Genomic DNA, 17,438 nt, shown 5'->3' with positions numbered 1-17,438 from the left:
GAGAGTTTCTAACTCAATGAACATGATCATCCAATATCCAAAAAAGGATATTTAAAGATACATACTTCAATTTTAATATTTTATAGATAGCTATTTTGTTTTACTCTATGAAATCTTTGAAACTAGGCATGTCTCCTCATTTTAGAAATAAAATAAAATAATTCAACCAAAGATTTTATAGGGAATCCATTCATTTCCAATTTCATGGGCTCCCAATGCACACACATACAGAGATATAGACACATATGTATCATTTGAATATACGTAGACATATTTTGGCTATTTTACATTCATGGCATTTCACATAAAATAATACAAAATCAACCATAAAATGTTTAAGGATTGAAGGGGAGAGTTGGCAAACAAAAGTAAGACAAAAAAAATCTTACTTGCATCAGACATTTCATCACCATCTTGAAACAAAAATATCCCACTAAAACAAAAAAAAAAATAAAAAATTAGTTTTAGATCAGATTATCCATTAAAAATACTAATTTTGCAACATTAAAGTATATGCCAAAATATATACAAGTATTCTTTATCTAGTGAAGGTAAAGCTTTCTGCAACGTATTTTCTGTTAAAATTTTTTGGCTTTTTTTGATAGCATCATGGGTTCCAAAATTATTTGATGATTGTGCCACCATTAAAAACCAGTGAATGGTATCTTAGCAATGCCATATATGTCTATTAATTTTTTCTTCTGTTTAATACTATGAACGTGTTTGTTAAAATACAATTTTAATGAACATTTTCCCACTCACTAAATTTTTAAAAATACTACCATGAGTAAATAAAAACTAAATCATTTATCTGTGAAAGAGGAATATTTTATCTGATATGATGGGAAAAAAATTGGCACACATCTGGAATCATGTAACCTTAAGATGCTCTAATGAGAAGAAGAAATGGGGACCAGCTCATCATTGGTCGTTTAACAACATAGAAATGTGGAGGGAAATTTAGATAGAACATAGAGTCTAAAAGAAACTATACGCCAAAGCAACTCAGCAGAGTGATGTACAGAAAGCAGCCACATTCAAGGAAAATTTGGTTTTTTGGATTTTAAGTCACTTTTAGAATTGCTGATATTCAGGGTCTCATAACATTCTTTCTATGCTTAAAATGCAAAGCTGAATATCAGAGTTCCATTATCCACGAATTTCAGCACATGATCATATTAAACCCTGTCCCATAGTTGGTGGGGACAGAATCTGTCATCAGACTTCCTACTGAAATAAGCCCTCACTTAAAAATATTCATTTCATATACATGTTCTCAAATAGCTTTCAAAAATTAGAAGACCAGAGGAAATTTGATTTGACTAATAAACATCTACTATATTTTTAGGCTTCCTGACCTAGCTGATATCAATACTCTTCATCTACGATAAGAGTTTTTGGTTTTAAAATTAGTAGCTTAAGAGGACACATATAGAACTTCAAATGTGCTCCCAATGGGATTTCCATGAAAGTGAGCTAAACTACTTCCCATATTCCTGAAATAACTTTGAAGGCCTACAATGCCTTTTAACATCTTATCCCTTTTACCACAAATTCCATTGTTTCAAGGCTTCAGTTATCTTACAAATTTAGATGCTTCTTTCTTTAGCCATAACTCACCCCTTCAACAAATGGTTCTGCATTTCTACCTGCCAGGTGAATTTCTCTGCGTGAACGTATGTCTCACTTAATAGATATGAAGCTCACAGTCTTTGACTTTTAAACAAGTTCCTAAGGGGTAGAAAACAAAAGACAACTTTTTTTTTTTTTTTTTTTTAGTTTGCTAAACAAAAAACACACGCTATTATCGCTTAGATTTGCCCAAAGATGAAAGGGCTGCCCTGAAATGCTCTAAGCCCACATCATGGGCAGCATTAAAGCATAGTCTGGATAACAACTTGGCAGGGGATAGTAGAGCAGAAATTCAAGGATCAGATAATTGGTTGGAATAGATAAACTTTTAAGTCCTTCTTAATCCTGGTACTTAAAATCCTCAGCTTCTATAAAGTTCTTCTCACTCCCTTTTCTCATTCTTTCATATTAAACAAATAAACACACTTCTTTTAACATGAAAACTTATGTGATTTACCTCTTTCCACTACACATAACATCTATTCCTTATTTCTAGATGTGTTATTCAATTCAACAGTTCAAAGCACTTCAGCAAATGCTTATGGTTTATTTCCTCTTCTCTTGGCCTTTTAAGACATTTCTTTCTGTAATTTTAATCTTAATTTCTCTACAGTTTATTAATTCTAAATCTCTTGTGAAATCCCTTAAAAAGGAGACAAGCCCAATTTACTAATAAAAAATTGGAAGCTTTATTCATATTGAATAAGTTAACTTTGGGTGTCCTCAGATAGTTTGCTTAACCTTTGAGATTAAAACACATGTTCACCTCACAAATAAACTAAGGTTTCATTTAGTGGATGCATATAAAGTGTTTTGACATGTTTTAGTGAAACAGGATATAAAAGATCAATAGCTAATTGAATATCTTGCAACTCCTTTTCCATATTTATAGCTTGTTAGTTATAATGAAAATCAACTATAACCCCAAAATCTACACTGATTCACTAACTTTGTCAAGATACTTTTGAGAAGAAAAACACAAAGGTATCAAATTTGCTTTGGAACTTTTTCTACATAATAGAAAGTGTTTCTTCTATGAAGGCATAGAAAGAGCTATATCAATAAATATTCCTGTAAGTGTACAATCCTTAGTCTGAATTGTTCAATCACTTGAATCCTTTCGATAAATACTGACAGACCCAAAACAGAACAATACTAGGTTTTCCCATATTTCTATTTGCTTAATTTTTGCGTGCAAAATTCCCATTTATAAAATTGCATGTGTGAATAACTATATTTTCAATTGTTTCAACAGGAGTATATCAAAAGTTAGTCAAGGAAGAACGAACTCAATTTTTTGATAATTATCAAACATGAAGTTTGCTGACCTGAAGATCATTTGGAATGGACAAAGAAAAAAAAAATATTCATGAATATTTGTGCAATAGTTCAAAACAAAGTGAATGCGATATTTAGATAACCTTGGTGTTCGGTTATGTAGTCATAAATTGTTGCATTTAGAGTTTTGAAATTTCTTAGGTAATTGTTCCATTATACAACAAATAGCTCATCAGTACTACTTCAATTTCTAAATCTTTCAAAAGATTTATTTATTTATTTAAGCCATCAGAATGAGTGAAATATATGCTACACACACACACACAAATGCCTATTGTATTCATCTTAAAGCCAGTATCCCTCTCCAGGAAAGTACAGGGTACTTAAAAGGAAACAATGTGGGATATTTTATAATGTCTTTGTAACTTAAAACAATGTGCCAGTTAGCAATATAGGCATATTTAATTTTTTTGAATTGAAAACTTACTTTCTATATAAATTGTTTGGATTTTTCCCTTTTCTGCATTATGCATCATCAATAAAGAACATATTTTTAACATGAGAGGTCTTTCTTTTTACTATTAAATTATATGTGATTAAAATAAAACCATGAACATGTAAATACCATATGCAGAAAACTAAAGTTACAACATAGATTCAATCCTAGGTAGTTACAGATATAACTACATAGGTAGCACTGCAAAGATCTGTCACAGTCCTTTCCCCACAGAATTTCTGTGTGGCCTGAAATGTAAACACCCACTTTAAAAAATATATATATATTTTATTGATAAATCTTAATAAACAAAAGCGGGAAGCACCCACTTTTAAAACTGACAACCCATTCTAGCGATTCGAAATTCTGTAACTTCCTATCAGGCCACACCCACATCTGCTCAGAGTAAATCTATTCCGAGCCTTCTTATCAACAAATAACCTTGAAAAGCAAATCAGATTGAAATTGTTCTAAAACGTTAAAGAAATGTAGTTATTGTTAGGAATCATTTTGCCTGATTTCTTTCAGGGTTAGTCTAATGTCTTCCAACCCTGAGGCTCAGGGGCATCTGTGTGATTTCTCACTTACCCACAAAGAATATGGAGTGCCCTGGAGAGATTTGCCTCAAATTGAGCAACCACCTGAAAAGGCCAGAAAAAAAAAATCTCTGTGACTCATCAGCTTACTGGTGCAGTTTGGTTCCTGCTAAATCAGATTGATTTACTATAGGGATGGGCCTCTTTGGCAACCTTTCCTATGGATATATCTCTTTAAAATCCAACTTAGAAAGCCAGTGACAGATGCACTTTCCATATCCATGCCTATGTAACATTCACATGGAAGAATTTATTATCCTGGAAAATACTGAAGAGAAGTTTGGAATTCATGCCAGTAGATCTGAAATGCTATGTTAAAACAAAACGGCTTTGATTTCATGGTGCTTTTCTCACTTTCTGGGTCACTGTAGATACCTTATTAATCTAAATAGTCTTAAAGAACACTGAATATTTTGAAAAACAAATTGAGACTTTTTAAATATGTTATCAGACACAATTTAAACTCATACTTTATGCCTGGTCACAGTTACCATACTGAATTGGGTGAATATGTATATAATATCCCCCAAATTCCACAGGCCCCATGTTCTATGACCAGTTCCATCCTCTTTTCTCTTTAAATAAAAGTAACATGGACACCAGACTTGTGATATTATATGCATGCAATATAGACTAACAATGATATGACTTATAGTCCATAGAAAAATCCACTAAATAAAGGTTAAAACCATATCTCCAGGTTTGACTCTCAAAGGTTTCCATATATAGATTAAAAGAGAGTACTGCCTTTTTTGGGAGAGCTTCTTTAGAAACCTTAAAAAAAATTTTAAAAAGGGGGTCGAGGTCATTTTACTTCTACAATCAGAATAGCCACACAACTTCCCTGTCTTGGACAATTTATGGGACAGTTCTCTTTAGGGAGGAATGGCAAGAGATACAGAGATGACTCCCCACACGGCCCCCTTTCTATTCAGTTTGGGAGTTAGTGGAAGGCTGCCCTCTCTCTAACTTCTTGCCTGATAAAAAGGATCTATTAAAAATAACTGCGTTGGTTAATGCTGCAGATTGAATGGAGCATTAAACGACTGCATTAGTATGACTGCAGTGAGGGCAATGGTTGCTCCAGGGAGTATATATTGTTGTAACAATACTTTCACAGAAGGGCAATAATTGTTCAAGTGTCCTTATCTAATTTGTTACAAGATGGCATGCAGCATCTCTCTGGGAAATGCCCCATAGCCTGTACACCTCCTGTCACCTTATAGTTTTATTCCCCCCCCTTTGCAAATGTGCATAGCTGAGGAAATATGTGTGTTGTCAAATTGTCATCTATGTACCATGAAGGTGGGGGACTGCTGCAAATCACTTGGAAACGGCTCCTTGGGGGCGTTGGGCAATACCGCCCACCAACACAGCACAGTTGTTCTTAATTTGATATTCCTCACCGTTTGGAAAATGGGCTGTAATTTTCCAAACAGCCATCTCTCATTTACAAATAAAAGTTGAAATCAATCCACAGACACAGAACGCTGACTTCCTGTCACTTAATTTTACAGTGTTTCTCTTTGTAGAACTGCCAGATTGTGACAGAGAGAGAGAGAGAGAGAGAGAGAGAGAGAGAGAGAGAGAGAGAGAGAGAGAGAGAGAGAGAGAGAGAGAGAGAGAGAGAGAGAGAGAGAGAGAGAGGGAGAGGAGAGGAGAGGGAAGGAGAGGAAGAGTGGAGAGAAGAGAAGAGAGGACAGGAGATACAAAGACAGCGAGAGAGAGAGAGAGAGAGAGAGAGAGAGAGAGAGAGAGCGAGAGCGAGATCACTCGCTTCCTTAGCAGGGATTTGCCTGCGATGCGCGGCGAGTGGACTGCGGCTGCTGATTTACACAGTTGGCGCGGAGGAGGGGCCCTGGGGCGGGGGGGACACGCTGGCGGAGGCTCCGGCGATGGGCTGATCCGGGGGCTCCCGAGCGCCGCTCCCTCGGTAAGCTATTTGGGGGCGGCTGATGGCTTTGCATTCGGGTTCCAGCCTGGCGTTTCAAATACTGCCTCTCGACACCCGACTCGGCGCTTCCAGTTCAGGAGCAGACGGTGGTAAGTAACGTGCGATCCGATTTCAGTCATGTCCTAGGCCATGAAAGTGGCACTTTTTAAGCAGGTCAGCCCTAAAAGATGCCGCCGCCACCGCGAGCGTCTCCTTGGCCTGAAACATTCCGCGGGCCCCTCCCCCGCCCCCCACTCCTGGTGGAGAACTGAGGGCGCTTGAACCGCGAGCTGTCAGGGGCTCACTCTCTGCCAACGAGATCGCTTCACCTTCGTGCATTGCCAGAGATTTCCCCAAACCCAAGTCGAATTTGGTGTGTACAGCCATACTGTGATGTTTGCATTCTCTCTCTCTTTCCCTCTCTCTCTCAATCTCTCTCTCTCTCCCTCCCCCCCTCCCTCCTTCCTGCCCCCCACCCTCGCCTTCTGGCCAATGCTGGGATCTGGGATCTAGCCGCCCTCTTCCTGCCTCTTTCCCGCCCCTCCCCACCCTCGTCTTCTCGCATCCACACACCATCCACTCCCGTTCCCACCCACCCAAAGGGACGAAAGCGAACATACCCGGGGAAGGCGAGGACTCATCCCATCTCCTCAGAGAGGAGGCCTCGGGCAGGGCTTGCGCTGTGAGTGACAACCTTTCAGGAAGAGAGAAAGAGAGACACCCCGAGACCGAGCCGGGGCTCTCGGGAACCGGGAAGCTGGCCACTGAATCAGAGAGGACCGAGATTTCACATCAAAGGAGCCCAGTCCGAGGACAATCAGGCTGCCTGCCTGCCATCGAGGGCATATGGAGCCGTGGTCGTGAGCTCCCTGTCGCTGACATCGCCGCGCTAGGTGCGCGCCTGGCCCTGTCATTCTCATGCAGCGACCATTTCCCTGCAAGTCTCAAAGGTGGAGACACTTAAAAGGATTACAAGCCTGATTTGATGGCCTTTCTGAAAGTTGATGGCCGGAGGAGGAGAAACTGCAAGGCTATGGCATGATGGATACAATTCAGCCTGCCAGAGAGTTTGCACCTCCCCCCGGGAAGCCCCTTGGAGCAAACCTCGGAGATCGTGAGCGCTCTGCACCGATAGGTACTCGCCGCCATCCTTTGCTACTTTGCTTAATTGGTAGTCTGTGCCTTGTAGAGCCTTAGAGTTTGGCCGCGATGGCTTCTGTAAGCACACAGGTGCTTGGGATTTGTTGCATTTTCTAATTCACGAGTTAGCTAATACGAACGGTCGTGGAAGGAGGGGGACTAGAAACTAACATACCCTCGGACCCCTTTGGAGGGAGGAGGAAATCGTAAGTAACTTCAACAAATAGGCCAGGTGGAGGAGCGAAGGACCCCTCCCCCACCACCCCAGTGGATCGCTCCCTTGTGTTGTCAGAGATAGAAGGGAAACGGCTTGAGCTTTTAATCATTTTCCATTCTGAACAGACGTATTGTGCGTTTCGCCTGGCTACCGCAGATTACAAAAGGATCTGTAGAAGGCTTAGAGCTCTTCAGAAAATGAATGATGCAGCATTTTAATTACTTGTTCTAGGGGAGATGGTTTTGCTTCCATACTGAAATATTTAATCTTAGATCTGGGGAGATTAGTAGGCTCTAAGATCTGGCGGTGGGGAGGGGGAGGCAGGAAGGGGACGCCGCGGGGAGAAAGGGCTTCTTGTCCTCTCTCGGGACAAACAAATGGTGTCCGGCGTTCCCAGCAGGATGGAAGAAACCGGGGCTCCAGGGCCCTTCACCCTCTAACTTTTGGAGCACCCCCACCCACACACACACACCTCTCAGACACACTGCCCTAGGATAAAGGCAAGGAAAAGGGTGAAATAGCCTTTAGGACATGGCCCAAGTCCAAAACTTGGGGGTTTGTAGCTTAAGAGAAACTAGAGACTGGTTGCAGAGAGGACCATTTACCGTCCCCGAGAAGCTCAAAGGAGTCCCCAGGGGTAGCCAAAGATTCCGTAAGAGGGGTTCCGATAAGATCCATGAAACAGTCACTGCCTCTGCACATTGGGGGCAGAGGGTGGTGTTGGGGGGGGCGGGGGCGGGTGGCAGCTGGAGGCGATGCAATTGCTCTGGTTCGGAGCTCAGTGTGTCGGTGTCGGTTGCTTCTTGGCTGAGACCTATCTGCGATAGGGTGGGTCTGGAATACTAAGGGTGTAGGACGTTAGAGACTCCTGCCTGCCTGATTACTTATTCTCGGATCGCTGTTTCCAATCTTAGCTACTGTGAAGCAGTTCGCCCATGTGCGGTCATTTTAAATGTGCAGTAACATGCAAATCCTCTATGACTGACTTTTAAAGACCATTTCGTTGAGTGAGGTAATTTATATACTTTAAGGCGGCAAGAAATAGATACACAAGCTTTGCTTTGCTTTAGCATTTTGCTTTGTAAACAGCGCTTTAAAGGAAAGCCCTCTTTATCTGCTAACTTGAAGTCTTTGGGCAATTGAGGTTCTGTCCAGTTCTTTAGCAACATAAAAATGTCTCCCCTCCCTCTGCCCCATGAGTTGGTGACAGGATTGGTGTGTTGGGGGGTGGGGGTGGGGGAGAGAGAGAATCGACCACGCAATTCCTACTAACTAGAACCGTTTGCTGCACACTTGACGCTCTCTGGTTTCCCCACAAAGCTGCATTCCCTCCTGGCAAGTAGGACTGTGCAATTGTGACACTTGAGCCTTTAAAAATTCCTCTTGGAGTGTCTATGTGAACTATGATCTAGCGACCCTTCCTCACTGCAACAGATTTCCTCAATCTGCCTTCCACCCACCTCCCAGAATACCAGGGAGAAATGTTTGGAGCAGGAAAAAAAAAAAAAAAAAAATCCAAGTCCCGAAATTCCACCCCTATCCCAGCGAGGTCTCTCCCGTTGGAAGAACGTGCAATGTACATTGTTACCGAAGTGATCTGCCTCTCCTTCCGGAGCATGGGCTTGTCTCTATTTTTAAAAAGCTGGAAGCAAGCACATGGCCGGTGACTCCAGGGGAAATCGAAGGCTTTGAGCTGCAGCACAACAGAAAGACTCCTGGTGCAAAGAGATCGAAGCAAAATGCAGGAGAAGCCCAGTCCAAGCTGCTCAGGCAGCCCTAGCTCTTATTCGGGACATGAGGCACAATTAGCCAGATTCAGCCCCCGTGTTTTGGGGGACCTGGTTTTCCCTTCACCCCCTTCTTTGGCGCGAAGTGTCTGGGCTGTGAAAAGGATAATTTCGGAGGACAGTCTCACTTTCCAGCCCATCTGCATTAGGGACGCTTTGAGAAATAGAAGAGCAAACCAGCCAGAGGACGGCTTCCTTGACAGTTAAAATAAATAAATAAAAATCAAAATCCTATACTTGACACTCTTCTCCCACCTCCCAACCTCCTCTCTCTACCTTCCCCACCAAAGAAATATTTCCCGTAGGTTGGTCTCTGTTGGTCTTTCCTCGTTTTGTTTCCTATTTTGTCATCTCTCTCCCCCCCTACTTCTTTTCCCTCCCCTTAAACACACGAACATATTCAAACACACACACACACACACACACACACACACACTCCAGTACAGTCAGGGCTTCTCAGTGCTCGCTCCCGACCCCATGCTAAGCGCGTTCCCCTCTTGGAGCTCATTTCCATGACGTGGAAAGCCGGATCCAGGGTTACAGCACATATTAAAAAAAAAAAAAAAAAAAAAAAAAAAAGCGCGAGAGAAGTCCGAGATTCTGCACTGTGATTGAGCCTCCTTCCTTTCCTGCCTTCCTCCCTCCCTTCCTCCAAGTGCCCAATGATGCGCTGCCGGTACCCAGAGAGACCGGCCGCCGCGGCGGCAGCAGTGCTGGAAGCCTGCAGCAGCCCTTTCTCCTCCCTCCTCCATTGAGCGTGCCAAACGGCAGTTCTGCATCCTAAAGAAGCCCATTGAAGGGCCCATTGCATTCCCAGCACGTCTCCAGCTTGCTGCTTTTTTTTTCTCTTAGTCTTCCTCTTCCCCCCTCCCCCCCTTTTACACCCCCCCCCCCTTTTTTTTTGCTTCAGCTTCACCAAGAGGAAGGGAGGGAAGGAAAGAGACTCCTTAAACTCAAGCTCTTTTTTTTTTCCAATGTTCAAAAAAATTTTTTTTCTCTGCAAAATAGGTAAGTCAAAGACATCTGGAGCTTTTCTTGCCTAAACCTTAGGGACCTCAAAAACAAGAAAAATGTTTTAAAATAGAATGTGAAGAAAGAACTTAAGTATATTTTAATATTTTATAAGGGAGATAGGGAAGACTGTTACTGCAATGTAGCCTCATCTGCCTTGTCTTTTTTTTTTTTTTTCCATTTAATTGTTTCTAAAAATTGAATATTGCATGTCTGAGGCAGATTTCTCTGTGCTTTCTCACGGGTTCTCCTTTCCTTACAGCTGTGTACATTACATTCAAGTTCAGTGTGAAGATTTATTCTCTTCACTCTCCCTCTAAATTATATCATTGAATTCTAAGTTAGATGTTTGACAAAATATTTCCTTTATCTATGTTTGGGGAGAAGAGATAAACTCAAAGCTGTGGTTTATTTTTATTGATTCAAAATACCCATTTGATTTGATTGATATTTCAGCGACTCAGGAAGGACAAGGTAGTAAAACTGCATTACTATAATTTATTTATGTTCGCATGCCCATATATTGGTAATATTAGGCGAGGTAAGGAAAAAGCCATAGAGGAGGACTCTGTATGATGTTAAAATAGAGACCTGCATTTATTTTTTTCTGCTTGGAAAAGAATGATGTCTTTCTTTGAAATATATTTTATGTGATAGATCATTTATCTGTAGGTAAGAATGCAGGTTTCCACCATCCCTTTCCTCTAATTTTCTCCTCCAACCACTTTTTCACAGGGTTTCTCACTTGATCTTGAGGGCACAGATACACATTCAAACTGAGATCTGCAAGTGTTTTAACAGACACTCCCAGGCTCAGCATCCTTTAGCTGTCACTATCATTAGCTCAGACAATTGCATGGGTATGTTCTTTATAATGGCCAATCACCCCTAAAGGCTTTAAAGAACCAAGGGAAACAAATATGTAGAAGTTAGCTTTTTAATTAAAGGAGACTTTAATTGCCTGTGCTTGGCGAAAGGGGGTTGGGTATATAGTGTGTAACCAACCATATACCTTTATTAAGTATGTTGTGATCATTTCATAAGGAAAATCTCAAGTTTTCCTGGATAACAATCATCTTACATATCTCAGCATCTGATATTGGGCAATGGGCTCTTATTTTATACGATTTAATCTTCTAACTTTGGAGTGTGCTGTATCTTCTCATGAGTAGAAACTTATAGGTTGAAGAACACTTGATTAGAGTTCCAAATGTATTTATCATGAGCACCTCTGATTCCAATGTGAGTTTTAACAGACAAAAAGGTGCTGTGGCCAATTTATTGCCATTATTGCTGAATCTGCCTATGCCTGGAAGGCAGCAGTGTATTCATTTCCTTTTTTTGCTAGAAGAGGCACAAGCAGACTGCTTTTGTTCATATGCTATGCCATTTACCCCAAGTATGGCTTGGTTCAGGAAAATGTCATCACATCATCCAATATTTCAGAGTCTTCTAGATTTAATATATAGGGCACACTTTAAACATTAACCATGTTGCCAGCTCATTTTGAGTGACAGTTCAAGAATCGCTGAAGTGTCTACATCACTCTTAAAAGGCCCCACATGTAGGAGTTTATTAAAATAGTGCCTGTGACTAAAAAGCTAAACATCTGCATCTTTATTTCTGTTGCAGTGTTGTAATCAACCAGGAACGATGAAACCTTCCATAGCTGAGATGCTTCACAGAGGGAGGATGTTGTGGATAATTCTTCTAAGCACAATGGCTCTAGGATGGACTACCCCAATTCCCCTGATAGAGGACTCAGAGGAAATAGATGAGCCCTGTTTTGATCCCTGCTACTGTGAAGTTAAAGAAAGCCTCTTTCATATACACTGCGACAGTAAAGGATTTACAAATATTAGTCAGATTACTGAGTTCTGGTCAAGACCTTTTAAACTGTATCTGCAGAGGAATTCAATGAGGAAATTGTACACCAACAGTTTTCTTCATTTAAATAATGCTGTGTCCATTAACCTTGGGAACAATGCATTGCAGGACATTCAAACGGGAGCTTTCAATGGTCTCAAGATTTTAAAAAGGCTATATCTACATGAGAACAAACTAGATGTCTTCAGAAATGACACCTTCCTTGGCTTGGAAAGTCTGGAATATCTGCAGGCAGATTACAATGTCATTAAACGTATCGAGAGTGGGGCATTTAGGAACCTAAGTAAATTGAGGGTTCTGATTTTAAATGATAATCTCATTCCCGTGCTTCCAACCAATTTATTTAAGGCTGTTTCTCTAACCCATTTGGACCTCCGCGGAAACAGGTTGAAGGTTCTTTTTTATCGAGGAATGCTAGATCACATTGGCAGAAGCCTGATGGAGCTCCAGCTGGAGGAAAACCCCTGGAACTGTACCTGTGAGATTGTACAACTGAAGAGTTGGCTGGAACGCATTCCTTACACTGCCCTGGTCGGGGACATCACCTGTGAGACGCCTTTCCATTTCCATGGAAAGGACCTGCGAGAAATCAGGAAGACAGAACTCTGTCCCTTGTTGTCTGACTCTGAGGTGGAGGCTAGTTTGGGAATTCCCCACTTGTCATCAGGCAAGGAGAATGCGTGGCCAACTAAACCTTCATCGATGTTATCATCTGTCCATTTTACTGCTTCTTCTGTTGAGTACAAGTCCTCAAATAAACAGCCCAAGCCCACCAAACAGCCCCGCACGCCAAGGCCACCTTCCACCTCCCAAGCCTTGTACCCTGGTCCAAACCAACCTCCCATTGCTCCCTATCAGACCAGACCACCCATTCCCATTATATGCCCTACAGGGTGCACCTGTAATTTGCACATCAACGACCTTGGCTTGACTGTCAACTGCAAAGAGCGGGGATTTAATAACATTTCTGAACTTCTTCCAAGACCGCTGAATGCCAAGAAACTGTACCTGAGTAGCAACCTGATTCAGAAAATATACCGTTCTGATTTTTGGAATTTCTCTTCCTTGGATCTCTTGCATCTGGGGAACAACCGTATTTCTTACGTCCAGGATGGGGCCTTCATCAACCTGCCCAACCTGAAGAGTCTCTTTCTCAACGGCAACGACATCGAGAAGCTGACCCCAGGCATGTTCCGCGGCCTCCAGAGTTTGCACTACTTGTACTTTGAGTTCAATGTCATCCGGGAAATCCAGCCCGCCGCCTTCAGCCTCATGCCCAACTTGAAGTTGCTATTCCTCAACAACAACTTGCTGAGGACTCTGCCCACCGACGCCTTTGCAGGCACATCCCTGGCCCGTCTCAACTTGCGGAAGAACTACTTCCTCTACCTGCCTGTGGCTGGCGTCCTGGAGCACCTGAATGCCATTGTCCAGATAGATCTCAATGAGAATCCTTGGGACTGCACTTGCGACCTGGTCCCCTTCAAACAGTGGATCGAAACCATCAGCTCAGTCAGCGTGGTGGGCGATGTGCTTTGCGGGAGTCCTGACAACCTCACCCACCGCGACGTGCGCACCATCGAGCTGGAAGTTCTCTGCCCAGAGATGCTGCACATGGCACCAGCTGGAGCGTCTCCGGCCCAACCTGGAGATGCTCACCTGGCTGGGGGCCCAACGAATGCATCACCCTATGAGTTCTCTCCCCCCGGGGGACCTGTGCCCCTTTCCGTGCTGATTCTTAGCTTGCTGGTTCTGTTCTTCTCAGCAGTCTTTGTGGCCGCAGGCCTCTTTGCCTATGTGCTCCGACGGCGCCGGAAGAAGCTGCCCTTTAGAAGCAAGCGGCAGGAAGGGGTGGACCTTACTGGCATCCAGATGCAATGCCACCGGCTTTTTGAGGATGGTGGAGGTGGTGGGGGTGGAAGTGGAGGTGGGGGTCGACCAACTCTTTCCTCCCCAGAGAAGGCCCCTCCTGTGGGGCATGTTTACGAGTACATCCCCCACCCGGTCACCCAGATGTGCAACAATCCCATCTACAAGCCCCGTGAGGAGGAGGAGGTGGCTGTGTCATCGGTGCAGGAGACAGGGGCTGCAGAACATGGCGGTGCCGGGACCCAGCCTCCTGGGATGGGTGAGGTTCTCCTAGGAAGCGAGCAGTTTGCTGAGACTCCCAAGGAGAATCACAGCAACTACCGGACCTTGCTGGAAAAGGAGAAGGAGTGGGCCCTGGCAGTGTCCAGTTCCCAGGTCAACACCATAGTGACGGTGAACCACCATCACCCTCACCACCCAGCAGTGGGTGGGGTTGCAGGGGTGGGTGGGGGGGCTGGGGGAGACTTGGCTGGGTTCCACCACCATGAGAAAAATGGTGGGGTGGTGCTGTTTCCTCCGGGGGGCAGCTGTGCTGGTGGCAATATGCTACTAGACCGCGAGAGGCCACAGCCAGCTCCCTGCACGGTGGGGTTTGTGGACTGTCTGTACGGCACAGTGCCCAAATTAAAGGAACTGCACGTCCACCCTCCTGGCATGCAATATCCAGACTTACAGCAGGACGCCAGGCTCAAAGAAACCCTTCTTTTCTCGGCTGGAAAGGGCTTCACAGACCACCAAACCCAAAAAAGTGATTACCTCGAGTTAAGGGCCAAACTTCAAACCAAGCCGGATTACCTCGAAGTCCTGGAGAAAACAACCTATAGGTTCTAACAGAAAAAGGAAAATCAATTAGTGCTTTTTATCAAAAGAAAAGGAAAATAACAAAAAATATATATATATCCCTTCCTCCCTTTACACTCGTCCCAATAACTCCTTCTTCCCCTCCACCTCCCCTTGCCCTGAACTGAACTGAAACCGCATGATAACTAGAAAATACAGATGTATGCTCTCCCCTGCTCAGATGTGATTTGGGGGAAGGGCAATACTCAGATCATTAATCAATGAAGTGCCTTCGCAGACTTTTGCCAGCAAATGTTATCATTATTTTTTTATACTGAAACTTGAGACTTTGTGCCATGTATAAGGTATATCGGGGATCCTTGTATTGATCCTGATGAAGTAAAATTCAGTGTGTCTTTTTATTTTCAGTAACCCCTCCTCCCTTTTTTTTTTTTAGTTGTAGTTTTATTTGAAGGGAGGGAGGGGAACCAATTAACATTTGTGGCTTTCTTTCTTCTTCCTATCATGGCACAGATTCTGTACATGTATTAACAATGCAGTTTGCTGCATGCCTGGAAACTGCAAGATGGGGAGGGAGGGGGCGGGTCTTGCTCGAATGTTCTCACTCACTCTCATGTCTCTTACACATGTACCCACAATGCACACTGCAAATCCTTGCACACAATTAGGTCCGGAAACCTGCAGCACCCTCCTTCCATTGCAGGTAAAAGACACACACGCAGACATACATGCAAACACACACACACACACACACACACACACACACACACACACACGACTCCCATGCAACCCAATCTGATTAGTTCGGGTCTGATCCAATCCTCTCCTCTCCACAGCTCCGCCTGCCCATCATCCCTAGTGTACAGCTCATGGCATCTCTCCTTACCACCCTGGGGCAAGTCAGAGGCTAGGCCGGATTCTACTGAAGTGGAGGCCAGGTGATTTAACAGCCAGAGGCGCACCTAGGAATGAGCACCCTCTTTGTGACACTTCATCCTGATGCCAAGATTTTTTGGAGAACATCTGCACTTTCTTATATATATATATATATATAAAATATTAAAAAAGAAACGTTAAAAAGCAACTGGGTATATATCACTAACAGCTTTGTAGGAAGCACTTTTAATGTTTTCTCTCTCACACAAAGATTCAAAAGAAATGTGCATATATTTATTCTGTAATTTCAGTGATTATAAATTGTAAAGGTAATGTTTAATCATTGTATAGTGATTATGCGTCTGGTATAGCTTTCCTAATAAAAAGTTTTTGAAAAACATAATACATTATATATAGAGGATACAAAGCTTGAACCTTAAACTACAGCTATGCCATGCCTTTCTTGCTCCCATCTTTAAAAACCTTTTGTTTGTTTGTTATACAGGAAGCTAGTCTATTAACAAGTTGGATGCACTGTGATGTGGACAAATCTTATAACTGCCTGCTCCTATCCCCATCAGGACACTATTGGGACTTAAAAACAAACAAAAAAAAATCTGATGTATAGCTCACTTCTTTCTTTTCGATTATGAATTTCAAATTTAGTGCTACAATGAGGCAGTCTTTCCTAAGCGGGAGGCAATTTGGAGAAAATAAAGTAACTAGATTGCTGAGAAGTACAGGATTAATTGGAAGCAGGTAACCAAGGATTCATGAATTTTAAGATTGTAAATGACCTCAAGGAAAAACAAATTGAAATTGCTATTCTTTTACAAATATGTACCAAAATTACAAACATACATGCACCACCTGATCAAAATAAAAACCAAAGGCCATTGGGCCAATTTGACTAGCAGAATCCTATTATATGTGAAAGTTGTCACTATTATATTTGATTACTATTTCTTGGAACGAGTCTGTTTCATGCTTGAACTAAGAGGACATTGAAATAGTTTTTCTTCCTGCAAGATATTAAAATGATGCTGAAACATTAACTTGACAATAATCCAAGTTACATTCCATTCACATGTGAGTGAAACCAAAGAAAAGCAAATTTTTAAGGTGCCAGTATCTTGTTTGTGTAGGAAACAAAACTGATAATAGAAACCTGAAAGCTTTGAGGCAGGTACTTATTTTATTCGACCAGTAGAGGGCAGCAGAGTTCCAACAATCCACAGATCTGGTAGCTGCCAAATTGTGCAGAGGCCAGGGGTTCTCTGCTAGTGTTTCCTCAAGCTGCCCTTAGTAGAAATTATCATTACACGTTGAATGTAATTCACCACAAATCACTGATGCCTTACATCACATTTTTGTTTTCCACAAAAAAGAACGAGACTAGTAACTTCTTAAAACTGTGTGACTGATACACCACTAAGGCACTGTGCTAAAAAAATGCCCCATGGCCATCTAGGAGAATATACTTATATAATTCTTGGTTAATGATATGTGGGCATCACAAAGGTATACGTATAAATGGAAATCATGTGTATCAATATAAAAGTGCAACTTTTCAGGGCTACCTTGCATTTTGACATATTGTATCTAAAATTTTTATCCTCGATTATTTGAAATAACTTGGAATTCAGATGAAAAAATCATGGAAATAATTCACTATCTCTCTACATTATTGAAATGCAGCTCTTTTTTTTTTTTTTAAATGCAAGAGGGTCAGACCTACTACTAAATGGGTGTCATTCTTGTGTTTTCTCTTTCTCTTTCTGCCTTTCCATAAATCCCCTTTTCCTGGTTGTCTCACTTTTCTTATTTTTCTGAATCACCTTACCCTCCTCTTTTTGAAATCTGTTTTTGCACAGGCAGGCACTGGGAATCGAACCCAGGTCTCCGACATAGCAGG

At 42.3% G+C, this 17,438-nt stretch overlaps 1 protein-coding gene and 1 long non-coding RNA gene across 3 annotated transcripts in view; one reads left to right on the top strand and one right to left on the bottom strand.

Moving 5' to 3' along the window:
• Positions 1–325: 325 nt before the first annotated feature.
• Positions 326–17,438, bottom strand: part of LOC143684209 (uncharacterized) — a 47,251-nt gene continuing 30,138 nt past the window's right edge. Inside the window, exons 3-5 of the long non-coding RNA XR_013175905.1 lie at positions 14,603–14,673; positions 3,995–4,047; positions 326–433 (exon numbers count right to left, since the gene is read on the bottom strand). This is a non-coding gene — a long non-coding RNA (uncharacterized LOC143684209). The remainder of the gene's footprint in view (positions 434–3,994; positions 4,048–14,602; positions 14,674–17,438) is intronic.
• Positions 5,936–17,094, top strand: SLITRK3 (SLIT and NTRK like family member 3). Of its 2 annotated transcripts, none has more exons than XM_077160953.1 (2): positions 5,936–6,045; positions 11,723–17,094. In XM_077160953.1, exon 2 carries the CDS (start codon positions 11,744–11,746, stop codon positions 14,675–14,677), a length of 2,934 nt encoding a protein of 977 aa, XP_077017068.1. In that variant the 5' UTR covers positions 5,936–6,045; positions 11,723–11,743; the 3' UTR covers positions 14,678–17,094. The 2 variants fall into 2 exon arrangements, with proteins under 2 accessions (XP_077017068.1, XP_077017067.1); XM_077160952.1 differs by lacking the exon at positions 5,936–6,045 and adding an exon at positions 6,570–7,070.

The sequence above is a fragment of the Tamandua tetradactyla genome, chromosome 5 (assembly GCF_023851605.1).
Source record: "Tamandua tetradactyla isolate mTamTet1 chromosome 5, mTamTet1.pri, whole genome shotgun sequence".
Taxonomy (NCBI): Eukaryota; Metazoa; Chordata; class Mammalia; order Pilosa; family Myrmecophagidae; genus Tamandua; species Tamandua tetradactyla.
Note: the sequence above shows the minus strand (reverse complement) of the source record. Positions and strands in the feature narration are given on the sequence as shown.